Here is a 14,724-nt window from a genome sequence, read left to right as displayed (position 1 = left end):
AGGAAGTATCAAATATAAATAGGACATGAGCTAACTAATGAGTTTGACTTATTTGGCACAATACACTAAACCATGTCTATTAAAATATTATTAAATGATGAGCGCATCAATTATAATTAAACCTTGGTATGCCAAGCGTCTGCCCCACCAAATTGTCTGTCCACAAAGCAGAGGTTTTCTGCCTTTTTTTAAACAAAGAGACTCTTAAGTAGTTCAGACATGACATTTGGGTTTTGTTTAAAAAAAAAAAAAAAGGAAAAAGAAAAAAAATAAAGAATAAAAGGGAAATAAACCATCATGGGTAGGAATGGTTTTATCATTTGTCTTCCAAAGGGCAGACTTTTGGAGTTCCCAGCTGTTAAACTAAACCTCTTAGGAAAATTAGGCCATTCCACTTAATACAAATGACATCCCTCTGAGATCCTGTATATAGATGTATCTGTGTGGACGCCTTTTTTTCAGAAGGAGCAAAGCAATCTTGACTGTCTCACATAGGGAAAGGCAGGCAGACATTCATCACAACATCTTCTGCACGTGATGGAGAACCCAACGCAGCCACGCGAGCACGGGCTGCACAGGGGCTGCTCAGCTCTGCTCAGGCGGGAGGGCAGCCCACTGCCTGCCACGACGGTGAGCCAGTGGGACAATTAAAGCCCCGTTTAACGGTGGGGCAATTAATTGAATCCCAACAAGTTTCATCAAATTCAGCGCTTGACCGTGGGAGAGTCATGCACGCATGCCCGTGCACAGGCAGGTTTCGGTGCGAGCTGAGATCTCAGCACGGTGGCGTTCGCCTCCTCCAGTGATGAGCACTGCTCAGAGGCCACCGCCGCAGTGCTGCCGCCCGCCTGGCAGGGCAGGGGCAGCGCAGGCAGAGCTGTGCAGGCTGCAGGCAGCTGCAGGCAGCGTGGAGGGGAGGAGGCGTGGAGAGCACCCACCCCCTGGCTCATTATTGCTCCTTATCCTGGCTAATTGCATGTCACGGCACAGGGCGATGGATGAAGTTACACCGTGGCCGGGCATACAGCAGCTCAAGGACCTCCTGCTCCTAAAACCAGGGGAGATCTCAGCCTTGCCTGGGTTTTATTTCTTCTGGACTGAACTTAAAATCAGGCAGATTATTTTATTTTCTAGTGTGAATGTGCTGTTGTTACAAGAAAGTTGGATGTGATTTTTATTACTGGACCAGATTTTGCCTTGATTTATATAATCGGTGAAATCCCATTGACGTCAATGGAGTTGCCTGGATATAAGTAAGGGCAGACTTTGGCCCTGGTGTTCATGTCATTTGTGGTAATAAAAGGAATGTTCTAATTCTCCTAAAGAGTAATCGGAGACCAAGAGCACAATTACTTTAACAAGTGTTTCCACTGCTTCTGTACTTGAAATTCACATGAACTTTTTTGTTGGTTTTAACTCTTTATTAATTTCCTTAAACTAACTTACTTGCCATTGTTGTAGAAGATAAATGTAATTACATGAATTTCACAGATCCATTAGATTATGGGAAGCCTAAGAGAAATATCCCTATGTCATCTTTATTTTTACTGACAATCTTCCAAGATCATCTTCATGATGTGACTTGTATCATACTAGTCTGGTACAGTTTTTCCAATAGCTCAAAAGTTGCTCAAGAAAAATATTCAACTTGGACATGTGTCTTCTTTGAAAGTACTAGTCATTTTAAGTCATAAGTCTATGATACATTCAAACTGCAAATAACATTTTTCTTGGCTTGATGAACATCCCTCTCTCAGGCCATCCAACAATGAATGGCTGGAGATCTGTGGGAAGGCAGTTGCCAAAGGAAGTGTATTCGTACCTTCCAGAAGATGTTGCATCAGAGACAATGGAGAAGTAGTTCATTTCACAGAACTGAGCAAACTCCCTAGTGCATTGGATGTTCCAAGAGCCCTCATGGTTTCTCAGAAAGACCTTACTGTAAATGCAGACAAAACCTCTGCCTGGAGCAATTGCCACTGCGTAAGCAAAAGATAACCTAACATGCATCACTTGCCACCGGCAGATGCTGCCTTTGAAATACAGCTTCAGCTGTTAAATACTTTTATATTGTAAAATAACTTTAGCTTCTGCAAATTCGAGCAATTAAAAGTTCTTGATCTATTCACAGAAGAGGCAGTTCATGTGGTATTTCCATGCTCTGTTTATCATTGTGCCAAAATCTAGTTCTAGAAAGAAAAGACCACTTCACAGACTCAAGTGGAGATGCAAATCTCCTGCTCTGGATTTCACTTTTATGCTCATATTGGTAATAGCTAGGGCTTCATCACGGTTATGCTACTTAATTAGACTTACTATCTGAAAGCCACTTCACAGTCATTACCCTGCAATGTCTTTTCATCAAAAGCAATTTGTTCTGGATTTGAGCTAGTCACCTTCAAGAGAAAAACGCTGTGGCTGTGCAAAGCTGCTCAGACTAACTCAGGCCACACTGCCAACTCCACCTCCCCCAGAGCTGTGGCTCAGGACAACCCGCTGGCCACGTGACACCGGAGATGTTTGGCTCATGCATCACCTCTAAGCAATGCCGTCTAGAGACACAGTAAAAGAGAAACGGTAGCTTCAGTAGTACAAAACAGTATTTCTAAAATGTAAGATTGCAGTTCTTGTTAAATATAACTCTCTTAGGAAGATAGCCAGCTGCGCATTACTTCATAGCCTTGCAGTCTCTCTCGGTCTGCTCCTGCCCTAGCTCACTCTTCAGATCAGCTGTCCTCATCTCCTGCTTTCTAGCAAGTGATACATTTTCAAATACAGTCAGGTAAAACCGGACATTTCAAATACATGACCTGTATTTGTTTCTCTTAAATAAACACATCCATTCAATAGTGTACTTGAGGACAAAAAAAAATGGAGTCAGCTATGAAAAGGGAAGGCAGAAAGGAACCAGACTCAAGATAGATGGCTTTCAAGCACGGAAGGCGTATGTTTCCCAAAAGCATCTAAAAACTAGCCATCAAATTCAGGTGTCTTTTAAATGTTTACAATTCCAAATGGAGTTACCTCAGTACACATGACAGAATTTGGGTAGTGCAACACCAGCATGACAAGATGAAGCACCTTACCTGCTACCTTGACCTGGGTGGGTCTGCAGGCTTTGCAGGGCAGTACTTGGAACTCCTCCGCCTGGTACATGGAGTAGTCAGTGCTTGCAACCACCAGCCTGTCTCCAGGTTTCCATGAACTCACATCATCCACCAGATTCAGGACTGTGCTGTTCACATTGGTGTCAATGGTTACCGTAAGCTTTGGTTTCACTGAAAATCCAAAATGGATGGGTGGAGAATTCGGTTAATCTTATCAGAAAATGCTTGCTCTATTTTTTAATTTTTTTTTTTTTTTGCCTGGAATGCCACCAAAAGTGATAATTTCCTCATGCAATAAAAAATAGTTAACTCTTCCAAACACTCTTTTTACTGGGTTTGGCTTGGAAAGCAAGCAAACAAGAAAGTGTTTTCCTTCAGTTGCGGGCAGGTGGATTTTCCACTACCCCACTGCTAAATTTAAATGTAGCTCTTAGTGGCTCATTTTCACCACACCCACTTAGCAGCAGCACTTGTGGGTGCTGGGCACTGTTATTTACAGCAGCCAAGTGGTCTTTAACGTAATGACTGTTTTTTCCAGCAAAACACCCATCTTCTACCCTCCTTTTCCCGCCAGCTGAGCGCCGAAGAATCCTAATGACCTGTCTAATGACCAGGTCAGGGACAGCGGTGTTGGATTTAATAACTACAAAACAAAGTATTACTTTCAAAACCTGTTGTCTTCGCGCACTCTGGTTGACTAATCCTGCCTCATCCCAAAGTGCTCCAGCAAAAGACAAGATATTTACAGGGAAGGACTTGCCAAGTATTTGCCATAGCCTCGCGGGGTTTTTGAGCCACCACCCTGTTGCCTCTGGTAGCGCTCAGGAATTTTTCCTGAGATAAATCTTCGGCTGTTTTATCTGTGTTTGTGTCAATAGTCCAGCCGAAGGTTTAGCTTGGGGAGTTACTCAAGGTGTTCTTATACCAAACAAGAGCCACTCATCGGAAGACAGTATTTCTGCTTTTCCCGGGTCTGGCTTTCAACCGTGGGGCACATACCAGATCTGCCACACAGGAACCGTACTCTGTAGTTCTGGCAGCCCTCGCCCGTCTGGTCCTTGCCATGGCACAGAAACCTGTAATCGTGGCCACTCTTGTAGAAAACCTCCGTTGTTAAATTAGCTCCATCAAGCGTCATTGCCTGGAATGAGAAGAGAAATCTAAAACAGATGACACCTTTTGGTGAAGAGGTTTCACCAAAACATTGATGCCGTCAAAAGAGGCTTTTGCTTTGTTTTGGGTGCTGCACAACAGTTGTATAACGAAACAGGGTGACTGTCACGTGTCCTATCCAGCCAGCACTCCAGCTGGTGCTCAGACACAGCTATTTTATCCATGAGCTGCACAGATTATTGCTAAGTGCATACATTTCTCCTGTATCTATGTTAAGAGCATGTGCTTTTTCGGGAGGAGTATTTAGAACTTCTCTAACATCTGCCTTGGTGCCCTAGATTTTCTTCTGCAGTTGGTTTGAGGGCAGATGAAAAGACGGAACGCAGATGTTTGTACCCAAATGAACTCATGGTTTCAAGCCTCTTCACTGTGCTCATTCCATCGCTTGTGGCTAGGCTGTGCCTGAACCTCGCAGAAGAAAGAGGTGGGGGTCTTATTTGCATGCATCAGTGTCTCTGTAAGAAAAAACCCAAAGCTGCTCCAATGCCCATTGCTCCAAAGAAGTGGTGGCCTTTTCCCACATACAAGTATCAGCCTGTAGAGCTGCCTTGAGAAAAAAAGGCTGTATCATACCAAGAAGCAGTGCGACGTGTAGCCTCTTCTGTGTTCCTGCTGGGGCAATGTCACTCCTCAGGGTCATGTTAAATTTCACAGTCCGGCTCTACAGCTTGCAATTCTCTTGACCCTTTCACAAAAATGCGATGCATTGCATTGGGCAATCCAAATATCACGTGCGTTTTAACAAGGCACCAGGAGATAAGCCGTCCCTCAATGAAGGGTCTGATGCTGATTCTCTCACTCGTGCAAACCTTCCTTATTAATGCATACACCCCGCTGTCATGTATGGGATTAGCACTGTCAGCTGAAGGAATGTGCCTCTGGCTGTGCTGCGCTTCTGTTATTATCATCATATCTTCAATTTTCTCATATGTAGCATAGCTGGAGCAGGCCAGCTGCTATAAATCAGTGTAACTTTATGAAAGCAATGAGCAACACCAGATTACACTACCTGAGGATTTGCCCTAAGATCTGCAGGATAAACTGAAAAATGTTGTCTTGCTTTTACTACACATAGAAAAAAAAAGTAACTTTCATTTAACAGAAGAGAAAAAAAGTTTTGTTTCTTGAACAGAAGAATATCTTTCTTGTTTCCCTTTTAACACGCACGCTAGAAGGGTCTGTATCATAACAAACATCTGACCCCTGTTTTGAACTGAGTTGTCACTTCTAATATATGTATATGGAAGCAGAAATGAATGTGGATTTGCTAAGACCTGGCAGAAAATTATAGGGCAGTTTTTTCCTTTCTGTTCAAGAGGAGATTCTTTATAACATCTAGCCCTGGAAACTTTCACTCATGCTGTCAGCATTCCCGTTTACTTCAATAGCCGCATTCTTGTGAATAAGGAGAACTCCACTGGTTCAAAGTATGCAGGAACCTTAAGTTCAGCCTCCCACAGATATGAAGTACTTTATTGTCGTTTGTGAGGCAGTGCCTCTGCTGTAGTTGTTTTACCATGTAGACATATAAAGTATATGGTCAACATATGTAAAAAAAACCCCACCTTGGTTTTTGCCTTTTTTTTTTTTTTTTTTTTTTTTCCTTAAAGAGGCTTTTGCAGTCTCAGATAAGGTATATGATTTCTCCTCAGCATGCTGGCCTGATGGCATAATTATAATGTTTTGCCCCAAACATAATTCAAATCTCTTTCCACTGAGAAAAAACAATTGACTCCAAGAAATGGCTGGAAGCTCACCGATATTTTTCCCAACCTATTACAGCTGGTAGCTTTACCATCTCATTACTTTTCGTGATTAATTTTTTAGGGAAGGTTCTTTCCAGGACCATTTAAAAACCCTGAAATTTTCATGTGTTTTTTCCTTTTAATCTTCCAGCAGGGAACCACATATTTCATGACAGCATCTGTGCTGTCCATGACCCCATCTGTACTCCTTTTCATGCCAGAACCCAGAATTTACTGATAGGAGCTCAATTCTATAAACTTGTCTCGGAATGATACAAGACTGGATACCAGATCTTGTTGGTTATGTATTAGAGCAGTAAAATAATCGGTGTCTTTTATTAAGAAACAAAAACTTCTGACAAGCACAATTGTTTTGGGATGCAGTGTCAGTGCAAAGAGGACTCGCCCCTCTAAAGCGAGCGGTGAGCGAGCCTACCTGGATGTCAATGGGTTGCCTACAGATTTTATCAGGATAAGCAGCTTTGAAGTCAGAAAGCTTCTCCATGTCCTTAGATCTTGCTTTATCGGGCTTCTGAAACCACTCTGTCCATTCTACATCTGGAGACAAGTGCAAACAAGAAAAGTCATTTGAAAGTCAAGCTTAATGAATGCAGCAAAAATGCATGAAGCATAATATGATCTCAGATATCATTCACAAGTTTCTTCACTGATGATCTGATTCCTGCCTCTTCCTGCCAGTCTGTCAGCTGCTTGTAACGATGCTGTGAAGTGTAACCAGCCAAGAGAGAATGGGGTTATTAAAAGCTACATAATTGGAGTATGTAGTATGAGCATTATTAATAGGTATGGATGTTGGGTCTGTGTCCTCCTTAGCTGCCTTTTCTGATCTTCAGATCAAGTTACGACCAGTTACTGTAAGTTGTCTGAAACATGGACATGATGACTATGCAGTTAAAAGAAGTAAGAGGTTGTGTGTGATCTCTTAGATCATAAGAGATGGAATTTCATACCCGGTGCAGTAAAGGAAAAAGGATCGCAGTTATTCAGAGAGTCCTGGAGACAATTGGGGAAAGAATCCGTGTGTGTTCTTCACTTAGGTTAGCGGTGGCATAAATAGCAGCTAGCAAGTCCACTCTTCCCAAATGGAAAAGTGTTGCAATAAAAAGGATGATTCACTCTATTTGTCAACTGTCTACCACTGAGTTAAATGGCACAACAGACCTCTTACCTTGAACCCACTCACTAGTCGAAGAGACGTTAAAATGTTCTCCATTCTCAGCTTTGAATAGTTTGAATACTTTGGCCACAGCCGACCCTTTGTGACCTGTAAAAAATGAACATTGGTAATATCACTGAATGCAATCGATAACAGTCAGAACTGAAAAGGTAATGGTCCACGTGTGCCTTTGCATGTGTTGGCTACATTAGCCAAATTTAGCCCTGCACAGCTTCCAGAAAAATTTACTGATCTTGGAATGAAGCTTCAGACACTTTTATAAGTGCTTGGATAATGGGGAGGAAAAATCTTCAAAAATCAAGAGAGGATAAGAAAAAAAAAAAAGATTTGTAATACATTGCTATTTTAATTTGACACTGTAGCAAGCAGTGTTATTAGCTGCTCTTGAAAATGTCATGAAAAGACACAGCCTCAAAAGTCTTCAGCTTGCAAGAAAATGGTTTTGCAGGAGTATTTGAGGTTACCAGTGCAGGATACACTGATTAAATTTTCAGCTGGTGTGAAATGGGTTTGTTCCATAGCTTTGTGTCAAAGAGAGGCGGAGTCCAAGCTCAACAGAGTTACATGGATTTGCAGTGGTGCAGGATCTCACCTTTTATCTCAAGGTTTGGATAACCTAGTTTATACCCCACTCAGCTGCTTCAGCTGCATTAATGGGAAGAAGCAATATACACAGAGAGCATTCAATTAAATACGTCCAACTATGAGTTGCTCACGGCTTCGATGTAATGCAGTGTCAAGTGAAAACACCATTGACCAAATTAATCTCAGCCATAACTCCCAATAACTTCCAGAGATAATGTCAAGCCAGCATTTTGTGCATGAATTACCTTGATATTCAATGTGGTCTTCAACAGAAGAGGAGGGATTTCCTTTAACGGTGATAAAACTCCATGGGTGCCTGGAAAATGAAAATGAGAAATGACCACGTTATGTCATGTATGAAGTGCATATTTTTTATAGCACGATGTTCTTGCTTTTCTCGGGGGCATCATATTCAAAACAGTCAGATTAGTGTGACAGGCAGCTTAGTTAATATTAAAAATATCTTAACACTATATTTCTTCAGTAAATAGAAAAGATGGAATTTTGAAGACAAATCCCTGCTTAATACACTCCTGTAATAAGTGTGTTTCTCCTTTAAATTAGTCTTTAAAGAAGCTGTGTGTGACAGACACAAGGGATGCTGGCAATTCCTGAAAAATTCCTGAAAATCTTTCATATGTATGTGTGTGTGTGTGCACTAAAGAACATGAAAAGACGTCATTTCTGCTTAAATAAATTTAGCTCATGCTGAACCCTTGTATATCACACTTGTCTTTGGAATGACCCCTGAGAATTTCTAATAGGCAGACTGGCTGGCAAAGGGCATTAAAAAAATACCTAGATAGTCTCTGGATATCTGGTTTCCTCATTTTGAACATTGAACAGGGATAAAGTTTTATGAGTCTGAATTGTCTGTTCAAATCTGATCCTATGTCAGAAGTAAGTTCATTACCGCCTGATGGGTATTGGTTGAGTCGGTTCAATAGCTATCAGCAATACTGGAGAATGACCCACATGGATGAGTAAGCAATGAAGACGGAGACTAAAGAGTATCCCGGCCTTGGAGGTGAACCCAATTAGTTGGGGTCAGGAGGGAGTTTTATTTTCGAAATAGAAGTAGTTCAGCATATCTGCTCTTCATGACTAACAGAATAACAAATAGGCTTTTAGGGTGGTAGGGATCCTGTCACCCTTACCCTGAATTTAGCAAACAACCCCACAGATTAAATCATGTCTCTATAGGTATAAATAGCCAGTGAGTTCGATTGCATCAAGAGTCACCCATGAGTCTTGCAGGTCACCTTACATTTACTGTCTGCTGGTATAAGCGAAGTCACAAACCACTCTGGGACTCCAGAAGAAAACGTGTACAGACGTTGACAGATAGCCACTAAAACACACACAAATCACCACTGATGCGAGCTGGGCTTTGCTGGGATTCGCAGTCCTGGGCTTTGGGGTCAGCAGGAGCAGACTCCAGGAGGACTGGTGCACCCCATGCCGTGCCGAGGTCCCACGCACGCACCGCACACGGCTCCTCAAGGGGAGGCAGTCCCAGTGGCGTGTCCTCGGCCCCAGCACAGGACAGGCTCAGCAGAAGCTGCCAGCACAACTGCCTCGGGAGCCTGCCAGCGAGCCAGATGCTCCTGCTGGAAAAATTGCCTGTGCGCCAACTGCCGAAGGCATTGCCGGGCTGTGATCTCCATCCAGGGAGAGAAGGGGGATGGGGGCAGGAAGGACACTTTATCACTCAGCATGCAAGATACTTTTTTTTATTATTACTATTATTATTAATTTTTTTTTTTTTGGTCATCAAATTTGAAACAAATGACAAAAAAGATGATGGTTGCAAAATAATCTGCAAAATAATCTAAAGAATAAGAAGCCAGCTAGTTCTGCAGCTCAAGGTTTGGCCCGATTTCGTATGTTAAAATACTTGTTTCTCCCAGTTATTTTTTCACTAAAAATGGTTTTAAAGTCATTCAACCCTTATACATAAGGACACATGCAATCTGTTTGGGCTACATGAAATGAAGGGACCGGTAAATCCAGAGCCAAACTGGTGATATTTGGGTGGGATTCCAAAGAGAATAACTGTGTCATCAAGCGCTGAAAGGCTTTCTTTTAATATATTAGTAGAAGGGGGGAAAGAAAAAAAGCTCACACTTAAAAGAGCAAACTCACTTTTCAAAAGGACTACAATAGAGGAGGAATGCAAGGTTTGCCTCTCATTCCTAATGTTCTGGAATCAGCAAATAGGCAACTGAAAGAGATGCCAGGAGCACAGAAACGTTTTTGGTTAAATCATCATTGCTCATTGGCTCTTTGACAGCAAGGGGGAGTTGCACAACTTTACAATCTGGCTGACTATGGAGCAACTGGAGACAGACAGGAATTTGTCCATATAACCCCCAACACACCCCAGTGAGAAAACAACCCCATCCGCGGCTGAATAGCCTGGCTCAAGTGGCGCCTCGCAAAATGGGAAATAGAAATTTCCTAAGCCAAATTACTACCTGGGGCTTACACAGTGATGCCACGGTCAGCCCCAGCCATCCGCAGGGAGCTGGGAAGATCTCACAACCAGAACTCCGCAGGAGTGGCCAGCAAACCCTGGGTGCCATGCAGTGAGTGGTGAGAACATGTACATGTGCATGCCAGGAGGAAAAATCCATCCACACTCCTCTGACAGAGCCTTCCTTTGCCATATGGGTTAAAGTATGTACGCGTGTGTGTAATTTTCTCATCCTGAGCATAATTTTTTTAAGATCGTCCAAAAATTTAGGAAAAGCACCTATCAGGTGTATACATCCTTATTCATAGGTATAGATGTGTCTGAAACATGAACCAATATGTCTATATCATGCTACACTAAAGTGAAGTGGCAGTTCAATTTGTGTAAGGAGAGAAGCTTCAATACATCTAACAACATTGCCTGTCTTCCACTTTGCCACATAGCTGCCTTTGTAAATCTGGATCCAGCCGCCATCCAGACAATGGTGAGCTTTTTTTGACAGTTGATTAACTTAAACACTGAGAAAACTCCTAAAAATATGGTCTTTTAAGTAATGCAGCAAGATGCAGGTATTTTTCTACGTACCAGTATGCTGGTGGGACACCATATTTACCAACTACTACTACATTATGGTACCCACAACATCCCTATTATTTATATAATTGTAGAATCATTGAATCATAGAATGGTTTAGGTTGGAAGGGACCTTGAAGATCATCGAGTTCCAACCTCCTTGCCATGGGCAGGGACACATCCCACTAGACCAGGTTGCCCAAGGCCACGTCCAGCCTGGCCTTGAACACCTCCAGGGATGGGGCCTCAACAACCTCTCTGGGCAACCTGTTCCAGTGCCTTACCACCCTCATAGTGAAAAACTTCTTCCTAATGTTTAATCTAAACATGACCTCTTCCAGTTTAAAGCCATATAAGGAAATACTGTGGTATTTCAGATAACAGCATGGCAAGGATTAGCTTTTTGACTGCAAACAATAGCAATGTTGAAAGTCACACTTCCATGGATGAATTTCTATGGTATTTCCATTATAAGCATTTGTTTCAAAGAAGTGAGAAACTAGCATTAAAACAACACAGCAGCCTAAAAACACCAAGTGCAATTTGCTTTTGTAAACATATGCAAAACCCATCAATTTCTTCCTGCTGCACAATTGGAAAAAAAAAAAAGAAGTATGATGTTGAAAAAATCTTTTTCTGTTTCCCTAATGTTAGTCTTTGAAAAGAAACCCAGCAGACTACTGGGCTTTAATATGGGGTTTGGCTATCTGAGAGCAAGCGTTGCACTGATGGAGATGGCCTGGTTTTGGAGACTATTTCTGCAGCTTTGGTTGATTCTTTGAAATGCATTATCTGATGCACAGGAGTCCCTGTAATATTTGACACAACCTCTTCATCGGCCACCCCAAATCTCACTCCATCTGCCTGTGCCCAGCTGACACTTCTCTGTTCCCACAGACTGCTGCATTGAATCACTTCTCCCTACAAGGCAGATTTTTTTTCATGTTCTGCAGTGACCCTCTTAGTGCCTTTAAAAAAAAAAAAAAAAAGAGCCTACATAAATTCAGATAAACACTAAAAATATAATGGCTACGGTTGGGTAAATAGCAAATATTCTCAACACCATGTGTGCCAAAATAGACACTGTATTGGCCACAGAATTATTTACAGTCCACAACATAAATTCATGCATGCTAAATTTCTGTGCTGCACGCGTCTTCAAATATGTGTTGGCCAAGCTGAAGAATATGCTGTATGTGTGTCTATACGTATTTAGCCAGGGTTACATGGCCGTTATTCTACCCTTCTTGATGTTCAGCCCATACAATCCACTGTGTGTACGTAGTAATGCTTCTTAAATCTTTTGGGGGATGGCTTGAAAATAAATTGGAACAAGTAACTTTTGGGAACAATATCTTGGAAAAACATCTTTTTTAATGTGAATCATACGCTATTCCTCAATTTGCTAATAAAAATACCCAATATAGGGACTGAGTGCATCTTAAACGATCTAATTAACTGCTAAAAACTTCACATTGAGAAGTTTCCCTCTTTTTTTTTTTTTCCATGTGAAAGAACTTTGTGCCTTTGAGAGAGTGGAATTATTTGGACATCTCAGGAGCATAATAAAACCTATGTGCTGGGAGAACTGGCAGGACTGGCACATACCTAAACCCAAGGTGGAGGAAATGCTTGCTGCCCAGTTTGGTCATTGCTTTCCTGGCCGAGTCGTCCAAGTTTCTAGATCCTTCATCGTTCACTGCAACCGACAGGATCATGCCATTTGCGACTCTGCCCAAATACTGGGCAAGACGTATGCTTTCTTCTTTTGCTCTGTAGGTATCAAACCTAAAATGATAAAACCATCCGAAAACATTTACTTCAGTGAGCATCGCAGCATTATGCTCTGAAAAGCAAATGTTATAACAAAATAACTCTTTTGTATAGTTTAACAGTAATGATATTATCCTGTTGCAAAAGCACTTGTCTAACAGGGTATATTAGGGGTTTCTGTTAAGCCACATTGATTAAATTGTAGTTGACAGAATAGCAAGGTACTAACACTACTCACTCTTTGGCTTTGGAGATTGCTGATCTAGAAAGAATTATATATACATGCAATAACACCCATTTGAACAAGATGCTAAAATGGGTTGTTTCTGAGCTTGCTGAGATGGTGTCCCCAACCTGTTCCCAAAGATCCTCCCATCCACACAGCTGAAAAGTCACTCACCGATCTGAGTGGACAACTGTCCCCGTCTTTGGATCAATAACATGGACAATGACACCCCGATGGCCCCAGCTCCTTTCAAAGTAATATCCACCTTCTTCCATGCCACCAGGATGAAGAGTTTTGTTTAAGAAAGTCCAGGACAGCTTTTTCTTCCCGTGGATCTCAAGAGTGCCACCCTTACTTACTCCAAGATACTTCTGCCCAAAGTAGGGATTCGGCTGGCTGCCGTCATCCGCTCTGCAGCAGGAAGGGAGGAAAGGAACCAGTTTTGGGTTTGTATCTGACAGTCAAGGAGCCTCTCCCCTTGTTCTGCTATGGCCCAAGAAGAGAAGTGTCATGATTTGCAATGTATTTCTTTCAACTACTCCAAGAATCAGCAACTGCTCATGTTGTACAGAAAACAAATTATTTCAAATAGCACTAGCAACTACAGAAGACCGGCAGCAATCTGGAACTCAGGTTGTATATATTATATTCATTATAACCGGGCCAGAAGAGGCCTGAAGCCCAGACTGAACGTGTTTGTGTTTTCAAATTTTGGAGGAGGTTAGGACCCCAAAGCAGGAGCTAGGAGGTCTAGTGGTTTTTGAATATGAGTTTGGCATTCTTGAAAATCTAAGAGACCACGTAGCAATCTGCAAGACATACTTTAGCTCACCACCTTCATGCAGAAAGAAAGGACGTTTAGGGATAATTTTCAGAATAAAATAACTCTTTGGGCTTTAAGCCTCTTCTGGAACATCAGCTTGAGTGGTGGCCACATGCATGCTGATTTCCTGGCATGCCCAAGTACCCTAATGTTCATCTCCCAGTAGTATTTGAAACCAGAACCAAAACTGCATCAATTTTTAACAGAGCATTTAAATCGTTTAAGAATCTACTGAACTTTCCACAGAGCGCTGATGATACGTATAGCTGAAAAAATGTAATTTTAAGGAACATTTTGTTCCCTGTTGTGGAAGAGGGATCCTAGAAAGTTTGAAGATAACATTTTATTGTGTATACGTACCGCCCATATAAGATGATAACCACGTTGCTTTGGTAAGGGCACATCTCACTGCCGATGTGTAACTCTCCATCATGTTCAATAAGTATATGTCTAGTACGCAAAATGATGGGCTGCACATTATCTTTAATGACCAGTTTTCCTAAGTAGAAAAGGTTATGACATTTGCTTTAACACATAGCAGCTCGTTAGAGGTTGTGATACCATTGTGCTAAACCCAGTGCTCTCATCTCATTTTTTGAAAAAATCTGCCTATCCTCCCCAAAACAGCTCACAATACAAATCTTAAAGACATTACATGTTTTTTATTCAATCCAATTCTTGAAGAATGTAATTAAGACTCGCGAGAAAGAGGACTCATTCAAAACTGAGACAGAAATTCAGAGTTAAGATGAATAAAAGCTATTCATGCTAGCAGTCACCAGCAACACTATGACTCTGTCCTTAGAGACAGAGAGGCACATATGTAACTGCCCTGTCCTGAGACCCTGAGAACACAACTATTGCAGTATGATGTTATCGGGACAACGATTTAGTACAAAAATGTTTTTGAAGCGAATCGCAGAAGTAGAACTAATGAATATACTGAGGTACTTTTGAAAATTCTCCAGAAAGGACAGCAAATAGGTTGATCATAATGGCTAAGGCACTGATAGCATCTCAGCTACCACCCACGCTCGCACCAAAT

At 41.8% G+C, this 14,724-nt stretch overlaps 1 protein-coding gene across 2 annotated transcripts in view; it reads right to left on the bottom strand.

The window, feature by feature from the left end:
- The window catches only part of CEMIP (cell migration inducing protein, hyaluronan binding), a 52,881-nt gene that overhangs the window by 34,895 nt on the left and 3,262 nt on the right, over positions 1-14,724 (bottom strand). For both annotated transcript variants that reach the window (XM_009886106.1, XM_009886107.1), the window contains exons 3-10: positions 14,040-14,178; positions 13,031-13,267; positions 12,466-12,645; positions 8,054-8,124; positions 7,215-7,310; positions 6,462-6,583; positions 4,107-4,248; positions 3,087-3,278 (exon numbers count right to left, since the gene is read on the bottom strand). In XM_009886106.1, the coding sequence (XP_009884408.1) occupies positions 3,087-3,278; positions 4,107-4,248; positions 6,462-6,583; positions 7,215-7,310; positions 8,054-8,124; positions 12,466-12,645; positions 13,031-13,267; positions 14,040-14,178 (1,179 nt within the window). The remainder of the gene's footprint in view (positions 1-3,086; positions 3,279-4,106; positions 4,249-6,461; positions 6,584-7,214; positions 7,311-8,053; positions 8,125-12,465; positions 12,646-13,030; positions 13,268-14,039; positions 14,179-14,724) is intronic.

The sequence above is a fragment of the Charadrius vociferus genome, unplaced genomic scaffold (genome assembly GCF_000708025.1).
Source record: "Charadrius vociferus isolate BGI_N301 unplaced genomic scaffold, ASM70802v2 scaffold365, whole genome shotgun sequence".
NCBI lineage: Eukaryota > Metazoa > Chordata > Aves > Charadriiformes > Charadriidae > Charadrius > Charadrius vociferus.
This window is presented reverse-complemented; position numbering and strand designations above follow the sequence as displayed.